General features: G+C 32.3%; 2 protein-coding genes across 2 annotated transcripts in view; one reads left to right on the top strand and one right to left on the bottom strand.

Moving 5' to 3' along the window:
- The first annotated feature begins 14 nt into the window (after nt 1-14).
- Nucleotides 15-19434, top strand: LOC145335118 (uncharacterized). The gene is made up of 14 exons (XM_080180876.1): nt 15-8834; nt 8943-9113; nt 9322-9905; nt 10274-10747; nt 10919-12238; nt 12828-12945; nt 13205-13261; nt 13845-13918; nt 14548-14677; nt 15180-15265; nt 16138-16230; nt 17612-17711; nt 18358-18426; nt 18866-19434. Exons 1-14 carry the CDS (start codon nt 60-62, stop codon nt 18992-18994), a joined length of 12180 nt encoding a protein of 4059 aa, XP_080037002.1. The 5' UTR covers nt 15-59; the 3' UTR covers nt 18995-19434.
- A 113-nt stretch (nt 19435-19547) lies between these two features.
- LOC145335211 (replication protein A 70 kDa DNA-binding subunit-like) overlaps nt 19548-26748 on the bottom strand; it is a 45422-nt gene continuing 38221 nt past the window's right edge. Inside the window, exons 18-20 of the mRNA XM_080180981.1 lie at nt 22707-22793; nt 21980-22083; nt 19548-21647 (exon numbers count right to left, since the gene is read on the bottom strand). Of these exons, the coding sequence (XP_080037107.1) occupies nt 21548-21647; nt 21980-22083; nt 22707-22793 (291 nt within the window). The 3' untranslated portion in view covers nt 19548-21547. The remainder of the gene's footprint in view (nt 21648-21979; nt 22084-22706; nt 22794-26748) is intronic.

Genomic DNA, 26748 nt, shown 5'->3' on the forward strand with positions numbered 1-26748 from the left:
AAATTTTTCTGATGAATTTGATGAATATTAGCTATTATAGAATATAATATCAGGCATCCATGAATGAACCAACCAATGCATCTAGTGGCTCAATCACATCAGAACTTAAACTTAATGAAGAACAAGTATTCAAAGTCGATTCAACATTTTCTAAACTGCCAAATGAAATCAAATTAAATTTAGCTACAAAAATATATTATTGGACTTTAGATGTGAATTTAAAATTTTCAAATTTTGATGATATTGTTGCTGAAACTACAATGAGAATCAATGGAGTTGAAAACATTGTTGCCTTAGTTTACTCTCATAATGATACAAGTGATCATTTGCATATGAAAGCACACATTCCTACATTTAACTATATTGATGTTCTTGTTGATGTACTCTATGACAGTAAAACCCAATTTGTTGACTTCAAGACAAAACTAAATCAAAATTTTCTAAATTTTAATGTCCAATTTATCTCTCTTACTGACATCAATGCTATCTTTGAATCCAATATTTACTCCTGGAGTTCATTTGAAATCAAACTTTCTGCTGATCTAGATTCTCAACCCAAAGTTATTAAAATTTCTGGTGAATCATCAAACAAGGTTGATCATATTGATATTGATATTACTTTAGCATCTGTGAGTGGAGAAGTCATTCTTGATCTTCATCTACCCTTCTTGTCAATTAACAACAAAAATATCAAAGTATCACATGCAATGGAAGAGAATAAATACAAATTATTTGCAAAATTTAATGAAGATACTGTTGACATTGATGTCACTGTCAAGGAAAATGAAGTTTCTTTTTCTATCAAATCACCTTTTCCTTACATTGAAAATGTTACAGGAACAATGAATTACAAAATTGATAATGATTTTAACTTTGATGTAAAAATGAACCTATTATCAGCTAGTGAACCACTATACTTTAAAGTATACTTGAATACAACAAATAAGTATGCAGCTGAGTTTTCAATACAATCAAATCAGTTATCAGTTAACAATGTTTCAGTAAGACTAATAATAGAAAAAGATGCAATTGATGTTTTTATTGAGTTTGGCAGTCATCAGTTTTTGTTTAAATCAAAGCTTCATGATCAAAATGCAGACATCTTTATTAGTTTAAAGAGAGGGGATAAAATAGATCGAATTGTTATAGGAGCTTCAGGAGGTTTACTTTTCTACAACAAAGAAAAAGAAATTGATCTTGTGCTTACAATAGATTATAGCATAATGAGCTATAATGGATCTGTTAATATCTACATAAATGATAACACAATCTTTTTCAATGGGTCCCAATATCCTCATCTGGGTGAGTGGAGGTTTAGAGTTGAATGGTCAAAAGATTCTGCTGAAATAGAATTAACAAGCAATGGAACAGTTTTATTGAAGTTAAAACTTAAAAAAGAAATCATAAAGCAATCTAAAATTGATCTATTACTAAGTGTTGAAACTGTACTCGATTACCTAAGAAATTTTGACCTTGCTCTTGCATTTGATGTTGATGATATTGATGACAAAAACTATCTGAACTTTAAATATAGATATAATAAATCTTATTTTGATCTCAAGTTCAATTTTGAGGCTAATCTTGATAAGTTTGATGGTACCTTTGTTCTTACAAGTAGCATAAAAAGTTGGGAAAATGCTATCATTGACCTCCATTATGATCTTGGTGACAATACAAAGATTTTGGTGAAGTTAAAAAGAAATAACAGTGAAGACTTGATTGATATTGATATCAGCACAGATGGACTTAAACTTCAAACAATAAAACTTGTAACTCCATTTGTTGGCTATGAAAACATAACTTTGTTGGGGATGCTCAGAAGAGATGATTTTTATGAAATTCAACTGAAGATAAATGAAGAAACATTTTTGAGATTGTATCTTAGATTTCAATCAAGGGATAATTATGGAATAGGAGACCTAAGAGCAAGTTTAGAATTTCCAAACTATTCATACAAAAATATGAATTGGAACATGACCTATGACATAAGTAACTCTGTTAACATGAAAGCTTCCTTTGCTAGAAGCCAAAATGTCTACTTTTTGACAGTTACAGAAGATACAATGAAAAATGTTCTAATTGTAAATTTCAAAACTCCCTTTAATGATTTTGAAATTAATGGAATCTTTGGAACAAAGGAATTTTCCACCTATCTATCACATGGTAAAAGCAGACAGAAAAGATCTATCGGAATGTCTTTTGATGGAGATGGTGAAAACATTAATCTTTCATTTGCAACACCATTTGAAAACTTTTCTGGATTTGACATTAAATCTAGATACCATTCTGATGCAAGAGTTCTTGCTTTTAGTTTTCATAAATATGGCTTAAACAGGTTTAGTGTTGGACTTGATTATAATATTACTGACTTCCCTAATAGTGGCCTTCTAGCAGGTGAATTGTTGATTGAATCCCATGGTATAGATTATGAAGGAAGAATACAATATCAAGTAAATGACTCTGAATCATCAAGTATTGGTGGAATGTTTTTCTTAAAGGAGAAAAAGCAGGTATTGGTTTCTGGAAGACTCAGTAGAATACTTGGCAAGAGTCAGTTACAAATAGAGACACCTATGAATGGGTGGAAAAATGTTTCATTATCACTGGAATCTGATTGGATCAATAAGATATCTCTTGGACTTGAAAGAGATGGAATGATTTCAAGAATCTGTATAAATAAGTTAAACACAACTGGATTTAGTGTTGACATAGTGTCTCCATATACAGGTTATGAACATATTCAAACTATTGTGATGATTCCAAGGGACCAACCAAAACATATTGAGATTCTGAAAAATGGACAGATGTTAACTAAGTTAGAATTGGATTTTAAGTTAGATCTGGCACAAGTAACAGGGTTTGTCCTGGCTAAGCTTGAGGCCATAAATGACACATATGTAATCTTGTCATTAGATCTAGAATCAAGTTTAACTAAACTTCAAATCAAGACTTCTTACCCTAAACTTAAAAATGGTAAGCTTGAAATTTTCCGAGAAATTGTAGATCAGAGACAAAACAATAAAATAAAATTACATATTAATGATTATTTTGTCCATTACAACACATCCACTCTTTGGACTCACAGTTTCATTGATTCTATTTCATACACAATGAATAATATTCCTGCTTTATCATTTAACACTTCTGAAACAAGAACAAAAATTACATTTAGCAAAGCCTTTGATGCACCATTTACTTTAAAATTCATTTCAATAGCAGATGGAGTGAAAACCTTTGATGTATTTTCTTCAATTGTTGTAAACTTCAAGAATTCTGGAATAGAATTATTATATAGAGGAGATTTTCCTTTGCATGATGGTAAAATTAATGCAAAACTTCTCTTCAAAGAGAATCAAAGCACAATATTGGAGTTGGTTGGTCATCTGGTTGGTGTTGAATTTGATTTCACTATGAAACAAGTACCTGGCAATGCAGAAGCTAAGTTCAAAAGTAATCTTGAAAATTTTGAAGACTTTCAAGGTAAAGCAACTTGGGTAACTAACAAAGGGGCTAACAAAGAATTTGGATTTGAGGCAAGCATGAACTATAACTTCACCAAACTTGTAGGAATTTCACTCTGGTTCACAACCAATCCTGTTAGTGATATATCAGTGTCCCTAGTTGTTCAAGACTACCTAAATGAATCTCTTGATGTAAAGGTACAACATTCAAACCCAAGCACCTACAATATACATATGAGCTATCTTGGATTTAATAATATAGATGCTACATTTCTTATAGATTCTAATGAATATGCTATCAAAGCTGATGTTGAAAATTTTTCACAACAAAGAAAATGGCTATTAGAACTGCAAGGGTTAATGAAATCAAGAAATCCTATAAAGATAGCTTTTAAGCTTAATCTTGAAACACCATTTTCTGATAGATTTAAATCATCTCTGCACATAGACTTTATAAATGATGAAAAGACAGTAAAATGTGTATTTTCCTATGGAAGTATTCTAGCTTCAGCAGAAGCTAATGTGTTGTGGTTGGATACTGTTCAGAAGCTTCACATCAATATTGTTTGTCCAACTCTAAATATTCACAATCTTGATGTTAACCTTGAAAAAGAGAATTCAGAGCACATTAAATTTGAAATGACTTTTAATAAAAAGAAAGTTCGCTTGGAGATTATCAACAAAATTATTGGCACCTCATTTTTAATTGGTTTAGATCTGAGTCTTCCAATTGATGAGTATGAAAAAATAATATTTTTTGGCAAAGGAAAAGCAGACTTTTCAAATCAAGATGCTGAAAATTATGGTATATTTGTTGTAGAAACATCATCAGGCAAATATGACCTTAAGTATGAACTCTCAGAGAAGAAATTAGGTATTAATGTGAGAACACCATTAAGCTACTCTAAAAACATAAAACTTGAAGCAAGCTTAGACATTTCAAGCAGGTATAATATTGCAGTGAATTGGGACAATAATTTATTTGAATTCAATCATCAATTGAATCAAACATTGTCCAATCTTAAAATAGATTTTAAGACTTCTGTAGATTATCTTCAAGATTTGGTTGTACTTTTTTCCCTAAATGAAAAGAGTATGATTCTTGAAGGATATGTGAGAGGAACCTTAATAGATCTAGAGCTTTCTCTAGATTGTATGGAAGAGAATGAAGATACTCAAATTAAATTAATTGTGAAACAAAGAGAAACTTCATTGCATGGCTTTTTAGAAACCAAATCAAATATTGCTGAAAAAATGTTGAATGCAATCATACACCTAAATTCAGAGCCACTTATAATAGTAAACTCTGCTATCTTACTTGAAAATGATATGATTGACTTCAAACTCAAATTTTCTGTTCCTTTGTACAAACTAACAGAAACTTCTTGTTATTTCACTTTCTTGCAAAGACCAGAAGAAAGAATAGGAAAGTTTGAAATACTAATTAACAATACTAAAACAGTTGTAGAGTGTGGATCCAAAACTGATCTTTTGTTTCTTAAGGTCAGATCTCCATCATCTGAGTTGACTATGAATCTGAATCATTTGGACAAAAATATGCATTTAACATTAAACACCTTATCTAGGCAAATAAAAGCAAATATTTCACAACATGAAAATGCTCATTATTTTTCTGTATCTGCTGATATGAATAATGAAACAGTTCAGTGTACGGGAAATGTTGACTTCAGAAATATCAATTTCAACACTAATTTAGTATGGAAAAAGATTAAAGGTTTAAAGCAATGGGAATCACATATTAAGGTTCTAGTCCAAGCCAAAAAGTTAGAACTGTCACTGAAAACGCCTTCTTTTGTATTTAAAAATATTCTTCTGATTGGAAAATGGGTTGTGCTTGATAATGGATTTTCTGCCAACTTTTCTGCTGATGTCAATGATGTACTTTACAATTTTGAATCCAAATTTAAAATCAATAATGATATTATGACTGGATTTTGGAAAATCATTGATCAAAGAGAGAAGGAAATGGCAGCATTTGAAGTAAGTATAGTCTTCAAGGAGTATGGAACTAAATTTAAAGTAAACCTTACATCTATGTGGGGTGTAAATGCTAATCTGAATATAAATTTTGCTGTACATGAAAACAAATTTGAATGTGGATTTAATTTGTTGTCCAACAAGCTATTAAGTCTTTCTAATATAACAGTTAAATACATGCTTGACTATAAAACTCTAACAAATCTACACATGAAAGCTGAAGTATTGGCACCTGATTTAGTATTTAGCAGTAATCAAGAGTTTAGAATGTTAAGTCTGTCTAATGTTACAATAAAATCATATACAAACATTCCAAAATTATCACAACTCTTGGATATTGAATTCAAGTTGCTATTAGTGAGTCATAATAATTTCCTATTTTCCTCTAAATTTAAAACAAACGATATTAATGTTGGTGGAGGTTTATCTTATCTAAAGCTGGGATCTAAAGTTGATATTGTAATTGACATTGCCAAAGATGACTTAAAGAAAGTGTACAAACTTGGAGGAGAATTTCATTATCCAGCCCCGACAGGAGAGATAGCTTTTTATTTCAATGATGCTAAATGGTACTCCAAGTTTAATTTGGAAGACATTTCATTTGATATAGAAGCATTTGTTAACTTTAGATCTTTAATTCAAGCAACAAGGTTTGGCAATGTTGAAGATGAAACAACTATTGTTGCTGAGAAAATTGAAGTCAAACTATCCTTCGTGGAAAGATATCTCAAGTTCAATGTTGGTGTGTCAGGAGATGGAGAAACCTCATTATTCTTCTTCAAAGATGACAAAATCATGAATGGAGAAATCAACATTAACTATCCAAACTATGAAATTAAAAAGTATGGAAAAGTGAATATGAAGTTTGGAACATCAGGAGAAATTCAAATCACTTTGCTTGATGGAAATGAATCTGTTGATATAGAAATAATTGATTCTCTAAAGCCAAAGATTAGGAGGACAAGAGCAGTTTTAAATTCACCCACTTATGGATCAATTGTATTTGAAGAGAGGTCAAAGTTTTCAAAAGGAGTTATCATTATCAATTCTGGTGAAAATCTTCATAAGTTTGTATATGAAGTTAAGAAGACAGATGGTTATGATCTAAATATGGCTATTGAAAGTCCTCTTCTACAAAATGGAACAGCATTGATTACATTGAATATAAATGAGAAATTAGATCAAATGCGAGGTTCCCTTAATTTGAATAACAAATACTTTATTTCATCATCTGTCAAGTTTGTCAGTGATAATATTGAAGTTGTAGTTACAATTGATACAACAGAACAGTCATCAATTCCTGATGGTACATACTTGAAAGCATCTTACAAGAAAGTTAAAAATACCTACACTGTAATGGTTGATTTCAACTTTATATCTAGTAACACATTTTCTGTAGTTTTTACTAATGATATGATATATTCATTAGATATAAACATTAATTCTAGATACGTAGCTTTCAGTCCAATCACATTTAAAGCAAATTCTTTTATGAGTTTACAAGCCTCTAAATTATTTGTATCTCTTGTATATCAAAAAGAAACTGTGTCAGCAGAGTTTGATCACAATTACAATGATTTGTTGCAGTTTGATTCAAAGTTAAAATACTCTATTAGTGCACTGAATAACCTAAATCACATGGTTCAAATATCTTGGGATTTTAATAGGAAAAAGGAAACCAAGGTTACTATTGTTCAGAATGATGAAAGGATAGAGTTGATAAGTAAATTGAGAGAAAACAAATCTATACAGACCTTATTTCTGACACCAGTTAAAGGATATGAAAGATTTGAAATAGATGCACATCTGAATACATGGAAATCGTTTAATGAAATCAATTTTGATATCACATTTGTAACTCTTACAGGAGAAACTATCAGCAACATTGACTGGAGAATAAAAGAAGATTCATTGGTTCTAATAACAAAACTTAACACCCCTAGTGGAAAGACATATTTCCAATCTCTACAGTTTTCTCTGTCAAGTGGATTAATATGGAGATCAATGTTACCCTACCTTGATCTTACAAGAATAGATATTATTAAAATTAACACTGAAGAAAACAATCTATATGATCATATTATTGTTGCAAATATTGATATATTAGATCAAGAGTACAATGGAAGGTTTACTGTAACATATACCAAAGGTTATGAATTATCAGCTATAATAGAAATTCCAAATACTGATTGGAATAAGCAAGAACTAAAGATTGGATTCTCTGATTTACCTGAAAGAAAAATGGCTAAAGCTTTTGTAGATTGTGAATTTGGAAAATCCGGTTTGGGAATTGATGCAAGATATGCTTCTGTAAATGATCTGCATTTTGAAGCTTTTATTGATTTTCCTCTACCTGATTGGTCAGACATTAATGTTGTTCTTAGTAATCAAATTTTTGATAACCTCAAATCAGTCCAAGTGTTTGGCCTATACAATGATAAACAAATACAAGCTCAAGGTTATCTCTCAGACAAACTAAATGAAATTAATCTCAAAGTCAATGATTATGCTTTGGATGTAGAAAATTTAAAGATTAACTCAGTTTTTGGAAATCAAGCTATTTTATCCAATGCTGCATTCAAAACACCTTCAAATACATATTCAGCTTCATTAGACTTAGATAATTTGAAATTTGTTCAGGGATTACTTTTTGACCTCAGAGACAGTGGAAGCAATTTGTTAAAATTTCATAAGCTTCCAGAAATTAATAGTGTAAAAATTGTTTCAAATATTAAAAGTTTTTCTGTTGACATTGATGCTGTGTATGATGTTAATGTTGATGTTGGTGACTACACAGGATATTCTGGAGTTGAAGTTAAAAACCTTAGCATTTCTGATATATCAATTAAAAATCTAGCTCTAAAGTACAGAATTTTGAAGACAAGTACAAATCTTATCATCCAACACAATTTTACTAAGAATAAACAAAAACTTACTCTGTGGGTTCAAAATTCCCAAGTTCTTGATACATTTTCCATGGCCTTATCAGAAAATTCTCTTAGTCCAAAATTTGAAGTTACAATTGTATCACATCAAGCATTTTCAAGTATCACTGTAAGTGATATTACACTTGTTCTAGTATCACCTTATGGTAGTATGAAGTTGGGTAAACAAATATCAAGTGACAAAACAAGAACTGTTACTAAAGTATTTATTCTAAACAACCCAGAAACTCCTAAAGCATATGGATTAATTCTTGGCCATACTCATGATTATACTGAACAGAAGGCTATTAAGAATACATTTACTATTCAACACATTGGTAACATGTCTGAGTTTAACTCTGCTGATGCCACAATTCTTCAAACTAACACTGATCTGATCACAAGTCTGAAAATAAATGGAAAAACAAAAGAAAAGAGTCTCTCAACAAAGGTAAAGTTTTATCCTTGAATAATTTATTTATGATTGATAAACATTTTTATTTGATAAAATTTATTTCCTAAAAGTTTTAAATTAAAAGTATAAAAATTTTACTTTTAGGTTTCTTTGTATTGGAAGGAAAGCATAGAATCTATAATAGGCACAACTAAATTGGAATATCAAATTGCAAACTATCAACCAAATGAAATAACAACTGGAATAACTTACAAAATAGAAGATAACCTTATTGATCTATTTCTGGAAAGTAGAGGTGTTAAACTTGATGGAAAGGTAATCTTAAGTTTTTATTTGAAATCAAAATATTTATTTACAAAACTAGAAAAGTAAATTGTTGTAGACTAATAATTATATAAAAAGGACCTTATGTAAATATAGCAAGTAAGGTTTTTATGTGCATTTAAACAAAAATAAAATTTTTAAATTGAAAACAATTCTGGTGGACAGACATACAAAGTTATAAAAAAAGTAACATGTTTAGATTAAAGCAAGACATGGAAAAGAATCTGATGCCTACAGTTTTATTCTCTATCTCAATGATGTGAAAAAGCTATCAGCACTTTATGATTACAACAGCAAGAAGGAGCGTGCAACTTTGGATATGTTTGTTATTGGTGATGTCAGTGTAAATGTGTTTGCTGGATTTGAAAGTAGATCTGATATTGCTCTGAAAGTAAGCCATTCTTTCAGAGGATCTGCTACAGAAGATTCAAGGTTTCAAATATCATTAGTTGAAGGTCAGGAATTTCAAACTACACTGAAGTGGAGAAAATCAATTATGAAGGAGCTTTTATCCTATGCTAAATGGATTCATTACAAATATAATTTTGACAACCTGGATTTTGACCTGAAACCTGCAGATACTGTTAATATTTTACATGATTTCTGTTTACAATCTATGAGACTAATATCACTGGACTCAATTGACAAAAGAATTGATGAGTTAGAAAAGGATCTACTTGAAAGTGTTGATATTTTTATAAATTATGTTGGAAAGCATCCACATTCAAACAAGCTGTTGCTGATATACATCAAAGAAAGCTTCTATCATATTATAACAAACAGGTAATTTCATATCCTATATGAAAAAGTAGTAAGGTTTTTTTGTCTGTAGTTTAAGATTGCAATAACTACAAACGGTATGAGTTATAAATTTAAGGGAAGCTTCACATAGGCCCAATGATAGGTTTGGGATATTTTGTTTGTTAGATATAATTCTTGGGATGGTTTTGGGTTTTTTTTTCTGCCCATATCTTTCTATTACTGAGATTCTAGATGCCACAAGTTTTAAATATTTCAAAAATAAATTACTATTGTAATTTCAATAGCAGGACTTGTGTAAAAACAATGATTCGTTTTTTACAGTTTTTCTTTGTTCATTATCATTGAACAGTCATTTTATTGCAAATAAATTAACTTTTGACCATTTTCAGTATGAATATTTTGAGAAACTTTGCAACACTGGCAAATAATGTAAAGAAAATAATTGAAAATCTTATCAATGAAACATTTAATGAACTTCACCATATGATCCACTCTGCTGAACATCATATGGAAAGCTTGAAAGCCAAGATCAAGTACATTGACGAACATATTGATGAATATCTTGAAATTGCATTTGCTAAATTAGGACATGGAATGGAATTGCTAAGATCAAAATTAAACAAACTAGCTGAAATTTATCAAACGTATGTCTCTAAATATTCTGGTGGATCACAAAAGATAATTTCTAGATTTATTCTCCAATTCAAATCAGATATACAATCATTTGTGAAGACCTACAACGATTTTATTGATAGTTACCAAGTTGGTCATCAAGCATTTGAATATTATCAAGAGATTAGAGATTGGCTGCATTACTTCCAAATTCTGGAACATCTCAAATATTTGTATGGAACTGTACAAAGGTAAAGTTATTTTTACTAGTTTTTCATAAATCCATTTATTTTATGGCTTTGGTTTGTAGATTTTTTGATTTTGATATTCTAATATCAAATGATATAATCTCTTTTACAAAAAGAAATTTTTTATTGACATAGGCAAATGCAAGGAAGCCTTTAAAATTGTGATTATTTTAGATTTATGATTAACAGCTGGTCTATCATGGTTGAAGCATATCACAATGTTCTATACTATACTACCAAAGTTATTGAATACTCAGAGGGTGTTGTAAAAAGATTTTCCATGTACCCACCAGTAGCTAAAGCAATAATTATCATTGAAAAAGTTATGCATATTGGAGAAAACATTGTTGTACTTGTTATGAAAGATATCAAAATCAGAAGAACTTTAGATTCTTTACTGTCAAGGGCAAATCTATTGTCATCTTTAATCTTTAGATTTGCAGACTTTCTGATCAATAGCAGAGAAATTTTTGCATATAACATAATCTACACCCCAGAAGATGGTTTAGTTCAATTCACACAATCTTTACCAATTCACTGGTATGAATTCCATGAAATTTCCAACCTGTTTGAAATATTTAAACCTGCTGATACAACACCTTGGGATGTTACTGATTTTTATCTAAAGGCAAGAGATGCCATCAGAGATTTTGATATTATGATTCAAACCAAGACAGTCTTCCCTCCCTTCTCTGGTACCGCAATGTTGATGGGCAATAAACACATTTTAACCTTTGATGGCAAGATTTTTGATTTTGGTGGCAAGTGCAGTTATGTGCTAGTTTCAGACTTCATGTACAACAAGTTTTCTGTTATTGCACACTATCAAGATGAAATTCAGAAATCTTTCAGTATATTAGTTGACAATAAGGAAATTCAGTTGTTTACAGATGGACGCCTGTTTATAGATGGTCAAAGATATGAGCTGCCTGTCAAGGAGGGAAGTAGCTACATTGTCAGGATTGGAAACAGAATCAAAGTTCACAACAGTAATGGCTTCCTTGTTGACTTGAACTTGGTCCAGAACTTGTGCACTGTCAAGCTCAGTGGATGGTTCTTTGGCAGAACTGGTGGACTCTTTGGTGTGTATGACAATGAGGCAAGCAATGATTGGATGCTCCCCTCACATGTGATAACTGATGACCTACAAACCTTCACTGACAGCTGGCAGGTTGGACCTCCCTGCCAGGAAAATTATATTCCATTGCAGAACTCGACAATTACCTGGGACCAGGAAAAATGTTACAATCTGTTCATCAACAGAGACAGTAATCTGCGGCCTTGTTTTGGCATAATTGACCCAACTCCGTTCTATGAGGTTTGTCTGAAAGAAATGGCTCTGCCTAATGTTGATTTTACAGCAGGATTCTGTCAGGCCAGCATGGCTTATGTTGAGAACTGTAGAGTACATGGGTCTGGACTGGATTATCCGCTGGAGTGCATTTCCTGCCAGGTGCCGGATAATCCTAAATTGGCTGGTGGCCATAATGTCAGGTAAAAAATTATTCAAGAATACATTACATTCTGATGAAATGAAATGTTGGAATGGCAGGAAAGTTTTAGTCAATAAGTAATATAGGTTTTTTTTATTAGTAGCAAAAAGCTATCAAATGCTCATGTATAAGGTATAACCAACAAGCAAAATAAAAATCTAAAATAATATTTGGGGGCAAACGGAGAGGTCGTCAATTTTACAATGTGTTGCCCCCCAACGACAGATGAAAAACAAGTAGAGGTTTTGTGGTTTTTTTCCCGAATTAATTTCGTTATTGGTAAAAGCTGTCAAATGCAAAGTAAATTTTATAAATGAATATTTCTTTAAGGGGACTATGAACGAACGAGAGCAAATGATTTAAAGCACCTTGTGTCAGTGATCTAAATTTTGTTGTAGTTGTTAAACAATGAATACCTAGGTTTCTGTTAAAAATTTTTTAAAATAAATTAGTTGGAGTTTTTTGTCTAGTAAGATTTAATGAACAGAAATTTAGAATATTAACTAAATTGTTTAATATTACGTCTAGAAGGTGCTTTACATCAATTGCTTTTATTCATGCACAGTCCCCCTACTAAATGTTATATCCAGGTACACCACCCCCGTGACAAACAGTGCTGATGTGATCCTGGTTGTAGAGCAAACATGGTGCAATGCTGATCTTAATCTCACCAAGGTGGTCATGTCCATAGATGCGGCCATGAATCAGGTAGAAGTTTAGGTTTATCCGGCATATTCTCTTAAAGTGCCCTTTAAGCACGGAACTCCCCCCCCCCATCCTTATTTTTTTGATAAATTGAAATTGTTTATTACTTCAGAACAGGGCCACAGGAAAAAGAAAAACTACTACCTCTCCCACTTATTTTTAATATATTTCAAATGCTATAGGGGGGTTCAGTACTCAACAGACATTGTTAATCTTTATTAACCTTAATTATAAATATGAAAAACTTTTGTTTCAACTCCAGGCTGGTCTGATGGATAATAAATATGCTCTGGTTGGCTATGGTGGAAAAGATAAGATGCAGGAAAGCAAATTAATTTTAGAATAGATATTTATCGCATCGTATTAGAGACAGCTTTCCGCGGATATTAAAATAAAATAAATTATAAGATTAAATTAAAGTTCAAATTAAAGTTCGAATTAAAGTATACTGGAAAAAAAATACAATATTATTTCTGAATTCTATTTAACTTTTCTGTACTAAATTATTTATAACTTGCAGCTTCGCCCCTAGCCTCTAGGGGCTTTGCCCCAAGAGGTAATTTTAAGAAAATAGTTACCTCTGGTGCTGCGACCACTAATTTCAAATTATTTTTTTAAATTGAGGGGGATTTTTTTGTTTTTTGAGGTGGTTGGGGGTGTCCTACCTCCCATGAAAATAGCCTAAAGCCACCACAGGACCAGTAGGTATATTCTTAGAATCCAATCGGTTCAGTGGTTACCAAGATCTTAAGGGACGGAAAGACGGACGAACATACATCAAGTTACATTGTATTATAGATATGTAAACTAAAGTTTAAAATATAGAATGGCCATTTTTTTAGTAATTTTTCTTCAAAATTAACTTATTGTTAAATAAAATATAATTTTCAAGCTTTCTTACCCAGGGTCCTCAACTGTTCACATCGTACAACCAAGTGTTTACTAATGTTCATAAACTGGTGGTGGGATTTAACAGGTATCAGTTATTTATCACATCGTATTACAGACAGCTTTCAGCCCCTCGGGTCTAACAAAACTAATTTATATCATAACTTTTCATTTTGATATCTGCGGGAAATTGTTTATACCCGAAATGCCAAATGTACGGTTTTATTCTGGATAAACAAACTGACCAATAAATTATGTCCATGTTAGCAACCTTAACTGACGGCAATATTTTCCCTGCTACAGTAACCACGAATATTCTACATTCATTCAATAAGTCCTGGCATTGTTGTAAGTTTTCTTACTTCTTTTCCTCCACTAGATGCCAGAGGCGCAACCTATAGTCATATCATATGGATGTTATATAATTTCTAGTAAGCATCATAACAAGGGGTATTAAAGATAATTTATTAAAAATCAAAGGTGAATTGAATGATAAGTTCATAGATGTACATTTTTCAGTTTTTACATGTGCCAAGTAAAATTTAAATTAATCAGTACTGCGTTCTAGTAACGTGCACAGCGTTTCACCGGGGGGGGGGGGGGGTGTTAAACCTATGGGCCATACCTCTGGGCGGGATTCGGTGCTCAAGAAGGAAAGAGGCACAAAATGATTACGCTGACAAGTAATCAATATCCATCCCATCACTTATATTTTAGGCTTGATTTCCAAGGTCCAGGCAGCAGGGATTTGATGGCTCCGCTGGAGTACGCCCTCAGGATGACCGTCAGACCAGCTGTTGGAAAAACTCTCATTGTCTTCAATTGTGAATCCATCTATGATTCAAAGGTCATCTTTAATATCTAAATAATAATCAGGATCATTAAAATAATTAGGTGCCCCAACCTTGCGGGTCTACTCTGAACCAGGGAAATAGGAATGGGACAATGGAACTATAATTCATCTTATTGGCTGTCTTTGACTTTGGGTACTAGAACTAATGCAAATTTTTTAAATTTTGGCTAATTTCAAAGACTTTATGGGACTAGTACACAGAATGTTGCTGATTTTTTTTTTAAATTCTAGCATACTAAACTCAATGAAAATAATCAACACGATATTCAGCAGTCAACAAAATTGTCTGGGTTGGTTCTAACATAGATTTTTTTCTCAAAAATCTCATTTCATTGGTTGTAAAGTTTGGTCACTTCAATCAAAATTAAATAAAAGTACCAAAAGTGTTAAGCAAATAAATAGGATAACGAGGTTATAAAACTTTGGATACCAGGTAATTTACAATATAATGTCCTCTCCCTCCTTTAAATATAATACATTTATTATTTATGTTCAGGTATATAAAGAAATTTCCGTGATCTTACGAGACAATGATGTGCGTCTACATTCTGTTTCTCCTCTACATTTTACTCTCAACCTAAGGTAAGATTCAGGGATCTCAGGGGATAAGATAATGATGTGTGTCTACACTCTGTATCTCCTCTACATTTTACTCTCAACCTAAGGTAAGATTCAGGGATCTCAGGGGATAAGACAATGATGTGTGTCTACACTCTGTTTCTCCTCTACATTTTACTCTTAACCTAAGGTAAGATTCAGGGATCTCAGGGGTTAAGACAATGATGTGCGTCTACACTCTGTTTCTCCTCTACATTTTACTCTCAACCTAAGGTAAGATTCAGGGATCTCAGAGGATAAGACAATGATGTGTGTCTACACTCTGTTTCTCCTCTATATTTTACTCTCAACCTAAGTTAATATCCAGGGATCTCAGGGGATAAGACAATGATGTGCGTCTACACTCTGTTTCTCCTCTACATTTTACTCTCAACCTAAGGTAAGATTCAGGGATCTCAGGGGATAAGACAATGATGTGTGTCTACACTCTGTTTCTCCTCTACATTTTACTCTCAACCGTGTATTTATATTTGAACTACTCTCTGTCTGCAAAACTATATATATTAAAAACTAACATAGCGAGTAACGGCATTTCTTGCGCAAGTCCCCAAACTCAGTCAGAAACTGCTAAATTCTTGCACATTCCCTTTAAGCCAGTCCCCAAAGTCTGAGACTCATAAAGATTGAATATTCGATCCATTGTCCCCTCCCTTACTCCCTGTTATTTTTCACAAATATTAAAATAGAAATCATAAGATACATACAAGTTTTGTTAGCATAGGCCTTCGGCTCCTGAAAGCTCACAAAACTGTTTTTATTTTGATATTCGCAGAAATCTGTCTATAATACGATGCGATAAATAACTATTCTAGGTTAATTAGGCTTTTTTTATTTAGGAGACAGTATGAGCCTGTTATTGGATACAGTGATGAAGAAGTTTTCACTACCAAAAGCATCAAACATAGCTTTAACAATGGCAGAATTTATAGGTAGTATATAGTTTTATGTATTTACCATTAGAAGTATCAAACATAGCTTTAATAATGGCAGAATTTATAGGTAATGTTTTTAACCTCGCCGAGTATGGCAGATGTCCCAAACTGAGTCAATAATAAATCACTACAAACCAATTGAATTATCTTTCTCTAACACAACAAGGATCTCAAGCTGCGTGAATATATTGCGACTCAGAAATTCTATTGGGCCACACCCTGGCATACATGAATTCTAGTTCTGGTGGATTTAATTTCTATACTAAGTACTAACTATATATATTCAGAAGATACCTGGAGAAACCTGTGGGCCACACCCTGGCCTCTAGTTCTGGAGGCCTTACTTTCTATTCTAACTATATATTTAGGAGATACCTGTGGGCCACACCCTAGCATACCTGGCCTCAAGTTCTGGAGGTCTAACTTTCTATACTAACTATATATTTAGGAGATACCTGGAAAAACCTGTGGGCCACACCCTAGCATACCTGACCTCTAGTTTCGGAGGTCTAACTTTATACTAACTATATATTCAGGAGATACCTGGAGAAACCTGTGGGCCACTCCCTGGCCTCTAGTTCTGGAGGCCTTATTTTCTATATACTAATTATATATTCAGGAGATACCTGGAGGCCACACCCTGGCATACCTGACCTCTAGTTCTAGAGGCCTTACTTTCTATACTAACTATATATTCAGGAGATACCTAAAAAAATCTGTGTGCCACACCCTGACCTCTAGTTCCGATGGTCTTATTTTCTATACTAACTAGGTATATATTCAGGAGATACCTGGAGAAACCTGTGGGCCACACCCTAGCATACCTGGTCTCTAGTTCTGGAGGCATTATTTTCTATACTAACTTTATATTTAGGAGATACCTGGAGAAACCTGTGGGCCACACCCTAGCATACCTGGTCTCTAGTTCTGGAGGCCTTATTTTCTATACTAACTATATATTTCGGAGATACCTCGAGAAACCTGTAGGCCACAACCTGGCCTATAGTACTGGAGGCCTTATTTTCTATACTAACTATATAATCAGGAGATACCTGGAGAAACCTGTAGGCCACACCCTGGCATACCTGTCCTCTAGTTCTGGAGGCCTTACTTTCTATACTAACTATATATTCAGGAGATACCTGGAGAAACCTGTGGGCCACAACCTAGCCTCTAGTTCTGGAGGCCTTATTTTCTATATACTAATTATGTATTCAGGAGATACTTAGAGAAACCTGTGGGCCACACCCTGGCCTCTAGTTCTGGAGACCTTACTTTCTATACTAACTATATATTCAGAAGATACCTGGAGAAACCTGCGGGCCACACCCTGACCTCTAGTTCCGAAGGTCTAACTTTCTATAGTAACTATATATAGGAGATATCTGGAGAAACCTGTGGGCCACACCCTAGCATACCTGGCCTCAAGTTCTGGAGGCCTTACTTTCTCCACCAACTACATGACTGATTACTCAAAGGTTATCTTTACTATGAATATTTATATCTATAATACAAAAAAGAACGATGTCTGTCCGTCCGTCCCTTAAGATCTCGGTAACCACTGAACCGATCGGATTCTACTCTTGAGGGTATATACCTATTGGTCCTGTGGTGGTTTTAAGCTATTTTCTTGGGGGGTGGGACACCCCTAACCCCCCCCCCAAAAAAAAAAAAAATCCCCCCCTTATTTTTTATTTTGCTCTGATACAGGCTGCCCTTGATTATTTTTTATTCCAGCATTTATTTTGAATGAAAGAATAGCAACATTCTCTCACTAAAAACAATATATATTAATTTTTTTTATCACTTTTGGGGCAAAGCCCCTAGAGGCTAGGGGCGAAGCCGCTAGTACATATATATGTCATTATTGATTTTTTTTCAATGATCCTTTTCTTTATTGAAACTATTCCCCTATTAACCCTTTGCGTGTTAAATAATAAGATTGATACCTTTAATAGCTACCATACAAAAAAGCTGTATTGTTGATTTTAAACATTTTGAAATCCTAAATCAATTATAAATATGTTTGTTTAGATTTTGAATATTTCAGAAGCTAAATATTGCAAATATTTTTATCCCAATGATCAATGATCTCCTCCATTTACCTAACCCTGTATTTATTAGGATTTAAAGGTTGTGAGTGCTGTGTTTGGAATGGAGGTGGCAAGGCTGGCACATCCTACTGATTGCCAGGTAATTTTTCAACCAATTTTAAACAATAATTATTGTTATAACAATGGGATAGTTGCATGAAAAGGATTTGAATTTAGTGAACCAATTTTTTCCCCTTTTTTATGATATATGCAAATTATGCATTTAAAAAGGGTAGGTATAGGTAAACAAAAGAGTAAAAAAATCTCATCAAAACAGTACGGCAAAACTTTGAGTGGTGCCATATAGTTCAATTTTCCTTCCCTTTGAAATACTTATGTAAGATGGTATTCTTGTGATTTATGCTTGCAATCATTTTTCTGAAATGGTAACCTGAAACAATCGCAAAGGAGAAATTTTTAGGTGTATCTCAAAAACTATCTGATTAATTTAATTTTTCTTAAATACACTTCATGCGGCTACCCCTTTAAATTGTCAGGAATTCTGCACATACAAAGTCTGTAGTTGTTTTAATTTCTAGTTGTGTGACTGTATGGTGGATGATGAGGGAGAAGGAAAGGTTTTGTGCCAGAGATGTATCAGCACCAGCATTGATTTTATCACCTACCAATGGAATAAGTTTGGGGCTGGCATTAATATCAAACTTTAGATGCTAGTCTCTCCTCCCTACGAAGTTTAAATTCAACACAACAATATTTACTTGAAAGATATATCCTGTAATATTTTAATAACAACCTTTTAAGGCTAAATATTGATTTTATCACCTACCAATGGAATAAGTTTGGGGCTGGCATCAATATCAAACTTTAGATGCTAGTCTCTCCTCCCTAAGAAGTTAAAATTCAACACAACAATAATTACTTGAAAGATATATCCTGTAATATTTCAATAACAACCTTTTAAGGCTAAGTGTTGATTTTATCACATACCAATGGAATAAGTTGGAAGCAAGCCTAATAAGTTTACATTTGAAATCTAAACGAGTAGCAATAATTATTTTATATATAAAAAAAAATTCATCCTATATTGTAGATTATATATTCAATTCATATGTTAACTACCTATTTTAATAAATTATTAATATATTTAGCTGTTTTTAAAAAACTTATACCTACCCATGTTCTAAATATCTAAAAATAAATTTTTTTAAATATATATATATTTCAAAATAAAAAAACATATTCTTACATTATTAATACATAACATTCAGGATACAAAATATTATGGTATAAAAATTTACTGAAAATTTAGACATGCAAAACTTAATTTTTACAAATAAATATTAGGATGACATTTCTACCAAGAAAAGTTTTTTTATCTGTGTGGCATTTTAAGACATTAAGACATTTTGTGCCTCAAAAAGATTGATAAAAATCAGAGCAGAAACAGATAGGCGTATGTGACACGTTTTGAAACCAAACCTTAATCTCAAGGAACTCAATCAAAATAAGAAATACAGCACTGAAATTTGAAATAGCAGTTGCTTTATTGAGTTACAATGTAAAACTACGAAAAAATGGCTGCAAATTAAACCACTGCTAATGCCGAAAACCGCCATTTTCCGCGTTTTTTTCTTTCTCTAATAAAATTAGACAATTATCAATCAAACTTTGTTTTCTCAACCAAAAATCCCCGTATATTTGCACTTTATTATGAAAAAAAAGTTTATCTCAGATGAATAAAGATTGTCTAATTTACTGAGAATAAAATTCGGCGGTTTTCGGCGAAAGCAGCGGTTTCTTCAACATTGTACCTCATTAAAGCAAATACAATGCCAAATTCCAGTGCTGTAACTCTTTTTTTGAGTTCCTTAAGGTTTGCAATCAAACCATTTTAATAGCCGAAAAAAATACTGTAGAAATCCTTCCTTTTATTTTTCTGATCGTTAATATTGTACAGATATTATAACTATCCTTATCCAGCATAATACAAAACTTATTTAACCTGCTTTGTTGAAAAATAACAATAATAGTTATTTCTCGCATCGTATTATAAACAGCTTTACGCTGATGTACAATTAAAATACTGGTTTTAATCTTAAAATTGTACATTTTTGTATTCGTAGAAAACTGGATATAATACGATGCTAGATATAATTTTTCAGTATGGCAGAGAATTGGTTCTAATCCACCGAATTATTAATCCGTTTCGAAACGATACAGGAAAAAGTTTTCTGAATTGAAATGTATAAAATTATTATGAACTGTACCATGATACTATGTTTTAATGATAACGTGTGAATAATTCACGTGTTTATAGAAGAACAATAACAGTTTTTCAATTTAATTCTTTATATAATGCTTCTTTTGTGAAACTATGTAACCGATGAATAGAATAAGAAAATTATTTATAACCAGGGATTTGAAGGAACAACAAAAAGACCATAAATTGATGATACAAAAAATGATCCCTTCGATAGATCACAATTAGTGGTTCAAACGTTAGGACATTCAACTTTACGAACCAACCAATCAAAATTTAAAAAAAAAGTTGTTTAGCAACGAATAAGAAAACTTATTACAAAAAACTTTGGGGACTACTGTAATAAACAACCCTATGTCTTTTCCCTCCCTGTGTAAAAACAATATTAAGTCTTGCATACTTATAAGATACACCTTATTACAAAAATTCTAATAAATTAACTGGTAAAAGTGACTTCATTGTTAAAGGTAAACTGGCAAACAAACAAATTTAAACATAAGATAAAAAAAAGATTAAGATGCCTTTAAAAATACTTAAATTGTAGGTAGGTAAGTATTGCTTTAAAATTATAAAAATATTATGTTTAGTTAAATTAAGGTACTTCAAATGTAAAAAAAAAAGATTTTAGTGCAGAACAAAAGTTAAAAAATTTAATTTAATTAGCGTTTTATGGCTATTCTGATCCTTTTTATATTATATAATAAAACATGTCTGTAATAAATATTGGCGTTAACTTTTTTAGATGCCCAATGCTTTATTTCTAGATGCATAGAAATAAGAAATCAATTGAGTTAGATATCTAGACAACTAGGAAATTGATATCTATATAATACAGTAAGATAACTAGATACCTAGGAATTAGATACCCAAGAGTTGGATATCTATATACCTAGGACTTAGATACCAAGAAGTTGGATATCTAGATACCTAGGAATTAGATATCTTTAGAGGTATCTAGATGTCTAAGAATAGTTTAGATACCCTGGATGGAAAAGGACATCTATAGATTATCAAAAATCTGGTTCCAGGTAGTATTGACCACATCCTTATGTTCTACACCCAGCTCTGCCTCCAGCTTTGTTATCTCATTTCTCATACTCCTGAAATTATAATATATCATATGAATGTATTATCCAGGGCTCGGCAGCCGCGCTTCAGCTGCGCATCAGCCGCGCACCAGCCTCAAATCTCAGCCCGCTTGTGTGCAAAAAAAAAAAAAGAATTTGAAAAGATGGATTGTCTGTTTAGGAACAGAGTTAGACATCCAGCTGCAAAAACACGCGAATGTGTCATGTTTTCATCACAAAAAGGCGCAACTTATTACGTGGCGATACACATACAGGACAGACTTTCCGATAAAGATTGTGCAACTAAAGGGTTGGTTGTACGTAAGCAAACTTTATTTTTATTTTTATGATATTTTTTTATTTACCTGGCCAGATCTTTCCAGGCTGGTTCTGTATCCTGTTGCTCCTGGTTTCCAGCTTCCCGTTCCATTGAGTTCCAACCAAGATCTTCTGCTTTATTCAATATTAGCTAAAAAAAATATAAATTAATAATATTCGGAACACAAGCATCTCAGTGTATATTTAGTTATTTCGTGTTCTTTAGACCTAAAGAAAGCATTTGACTAACAGAGGGAGGGCGGAAATTACAACATTAAAACGGTGGCGTGCACAGGGGATTCTTTCTTTCAATTTTATGACACCCCTCTTCATCCCCTTCCCAACACTCAAATGCACTCCAACTCAAAAACATGAAGTGGAAAAACACTTTAATGAATAGGTAATTATGTGGTCATACGTTAACATTTTAGGCCGAAATAACATTTACGCCGCCGTTCTTTGAAGTTTCTTCACATTAAAGCAACTGCAAGGAAAAATCCCAGTGCTGTAACTCATATTTTGTTTCTTTTTGTTCTTTGTTTCAGGGAAGTAGGGGACATTGGGCTTTTTATTCTTTCTTATTCGTTGGCTCAAAAAATTTAGGGACTGTCATTAAATCGAAAGTCCAAACATTTAAACCTCTAATTGTAATCAACAGAAGAGGTAATTCTTTGCATCATCATAAGGAATGTACATCAATTTATCGGCCATTGTTTTACACCTTTAGATCACAGGAAATTTTTATCTTTCCCGTCAGAAAAAAAAAATATTTACCTTTAGTTGAGGAGCATCATTATAAGTTTCAATCTTAGCCACCACATGGAATATGAAGGGTCTCAGCGAGCTATCGCTTATGTAAGTCTAAAATTATATACCTAATATGATTATTCACTTTATTAGGATGAAAATTATTTTCTTAAATAATTCCAAATACTCTTTATAGAACTATTTAAATATAGAAAGATAAAGTTCTATTAAACATATTAAAGTGCAACTAAATTATTCAATCATAACAACTAAATCAAATGTAAGATTTCAGGACTGATGCAAATTAAAAAAAAATATATTTTTTAAGTCTAAAATATATAACTGTTTTTTTCTTTATCAATTAATCCTTTAAGAGTTTTTTTACAACTAAAATAGAAGGGTAACAAGATTAATGTGGAGATCCCGTAATTCAAAATGTTTAATTCTTAACCGTTTTAACCAGCTTTGTTAGGCCTGGGGGGCCGAAGGCCCGGTCTGTTTTATGAGTTTTGATTTTATTATTCGTAGAAACTTGGCTGCAATACGCTGCTTTACATATTTTTTTCAGTATGGCCGAGAACCAGTTGAAATCCAGCGGATATATAATTACTTTTAGTTAATAGAAAGCTTCTGACCATGATATTTATAAATTTCCTTCTAGATACTTGGTTTTACTGAACCTTCACCTAAATTTTGACTTAATTTTTTTTCTTCAACTGAATTGATTTGAGACTAAAGTGGTAGTTTTACGAAAGGCATTAGAACTTAATTTAGTGAACTGCATATTTTTTCCTGGTTAATTGGTTAAACTACACTTATATGGCATATGTTTGAAAGAATTTCAATTTTCTACCACGTAGTTTTTAAAATATCAAGACTTGAAAATTATCTTTTTAAATTGCATATATCACAAAAAGACGATTTTTAAGTCTTGATATTTTCAAAACTACGTGGTAGAAAATTGAAATTCTTTCAAATATATGCCATATAAATATAGTTAAACCCATTAACTAGCAAAAATTATGCAATTCACTAAATTAAGTTCAAATGCATTTTGTGAAACTATCCCTTTAAACTGATGATCTGATTTAGGTAATAATATTTTAATCTTAGCAACTAGGTGTAAGGTTTCAATAAGGAGCTTTCATGTATGTAAGTTTGAATAAATAGACTTCTAGATAATCACTTAAAAGATTTCATCCTTATAATAAAGTAACAGGATGTCAGTTTGTCGTACCGAAGGACCTCGCTAACCGCTGAACCGATCGGGTTCTCCTTAACAGGGTAGCTTCTCATAGGTCCCGAGAAGGTTTATAGCTATTTTGGGTGAGAGTACTACCACCCTTCCCAGATTAATCGTCAAAAATAATAAAATAAAAAAAACACCGCCCTGATGATATTTTTGGAACTAAAAACATTACTAGCAAAATCTAGCGGCAAAAATGATATTTTGGGTAAATTTACGTAAATAGGTAATTTTCACATATTTTTAAAATAATTTTACGTGTCCCTAGAGGCCTCTAGGGGCGTAGCCGCTAGTTAGATATTAGATATAAAAAGGAATTTAGACTCTCATGAACAAATAATATGTTCAAATAGATATTTCAATACTTGGATATTGCACCAGATTTTTTATTTTCTCTGATAAAGTGATACTCGCAGCTGACTAAAATAACGATACCCCCATCCTTCCCTTTAGCCCATCCCCATGGAGGATCATTATTTTAGCCAGCTACAAATTTATCATAATTCTAGACAACTGAAGACACAAAATGAAACTATATTGAAAAAATCTTACGCAATAGCGCCCAAACGTAAATTATTTGTTAATATGCGCATTAATATAATTTTAAAAGAAAATTATTTAATTATTTAAATAGGATTAAAACTTTAATTATAAACGTTGTGAAATATGATAAATTAATTATTTACCAAACTCTGAAGGATGTCATTTGAAATGATATGCGCATTTCTAATTCTTAAAAGTTTATTTTAGATCTAGTAATGGATATATTATTACTTGGATGTTACACAAGATTTTCATTTTCTCTAATCAAGTGAAAATAGCAGCGGGCTAAAATGATGATTTGCCCCATGTAACCACATCCACTTCCTTCTACTGGATGAACAAACTGGCAATAAATGAGTTCCATATTAGCATCCTAAATAGACGAAAATTTTTCCCATGTCATAATATCAACGTTTATTCTATATCATTTGATCTGGTACAGAAATTAATACAGATTCATGTTTGAGCTAGTGCATTCAATGAAAAATTAAGTCAGGTTATAAGCATGTCTTCAATTTAATTTTTTTAAAATCCATTAAAACCATTAAGAATTTTTATTTCTGTGTCGTTTCCTTGATTAAAATTACTATATATTCTAGCAATGGTATATTAAAAATGTTTTACAGAATTTTAATTAATAGGAAATTATATACAAAAGTTGATTATAATTAAAATAATGGATGTAAAAAATACGTGGATATATTGACGGGGAAAAATTGTTGTCAATTTTTCTTGCTAATATGGACCTCATTTATTGGTTAGTTCATTCATCAAGTGGGCGGGCAGGGCATGGGGTAAAGGGGAAAGATATTATTTATCACTATTTAAGCCCGCTGCGAGCATCTTTTTAAAAATATTTTATGTTTTTCTGGTGCAACATCCAAGTAATAATATATCGATTATTATAATATTGTTTTACATAAAAACAATTATGAAAATTAATATTTTCTGTACATTTTGTATTATACATATTATAATTATCCTAATTCGTGTTTTGCTTGTCTAGTTTTCAGATAAATTGAAAGTTCACAGTAAACTGAAAGGAATCGATTATATCCAAATTAAAGTAAAATAATAGAGGGGTAAGGGGTTTATTAACTGTATGCCCATACCCCGTGGACCATGTGCCGACAGCCAATAGCGTCGAAAATATTAGCACAGCCAAGTCGCTACAAAAAGAGCAGAAAACAATTTGCGGGCAGAAAGATCTTTTAATGAACCTTTTCATCAAATTTTTTTGATTATGATTCCTAGAACAACAAAGTACAATACTGTAAGCAAAGCATCTCGATAATCAAGTGCTAAAAAAATGTAAGTATTTCCTAAAACAGTTTTCTTTATTAGGCAGTTTAGCAATAAATTTTCTTACAATTTTGTTTAGACTTATGCATTTATACCTTGTTATTTTCGAGGGTAAAAGGGTAATTACCCCCCCCCCCAAAAAAAAAAATTAAAAGCTTGGACGTCCTTGCCTATATGATAATTTGAATTTTGAATTTTTACACACCCCCCCCCCCCCTAAAAGAAAAGGCTTGGAATGGACGGCACTGGTCTTACCGTTTCAGAGCTTCCCTATGATGCATGTTGTAAATCTTGCTAACTTACAAAGACATTTTTGTAAGGATAAAACTTATACAGTAGTTATGTAGGTGTCATTTTCTCTCCAGAGAATTGCTGATTTTAAATTGAAAATAAACTCTGCGTAGGTAAACAATTCTTCCTGCACCAAATCAAACAGGATTTAAATAAAACATGGATCCAGGGTTGTCATTTTGGGCGGACGCTTTTGGGCGGGCAGTTTTGGGCGGGCGGTTTTGGGCCGCCCAATATTAGGTCATTTTGGGCAGTTTTGGGCACCCCCCTTTTGGGGGGAGAAAAAAAGGGAAGGGGGTTAAAAAAGAGGGGGGGTGGGCCTATTTTTTGGGTGATATCCTTATACTAAAGTAACAGGATGTGTGTCTGTTTGTTTGTGTGACTGTGTGTTTGTACCGAAGGATCTCGCTAACCGCTGAACCGATCGGGTTCTCCTTAACAGGGTAGCTTTTCATAGGTTCTAGGAAGGTTTATAACTATTTTGGGGGAGGGTACCACCACCCTCCTAAGAGAAATCGCCCCTAGAAAAAAATTACACTCCCCAAAAATAAACTATAAAAATGGGGGGAGGAAACCCAACCCCTCAAAAAAAAAATTATTCCCCCCCAAAAATTTTTTTACTTTTTCTTTTCAAATCTAATATACCTAATATTTGAATTATCAAATTTGACTCTCCCCTCCTCAAGT

Source organism: Acartia tonsa, chromosome 1 (genome assembly GCF_053477335.1).
Source record: "Acartia tonsa isolate MP-2025a chromosome 1, ASM5347733v1, whole genome shotgun sequence".
NCBI classification, from domain to species: Eukaryota; Metazoa; Arthropoda; class Copepoda; order Calanoida; family Acartiidae; genus Acartia; species Acartia tonsa.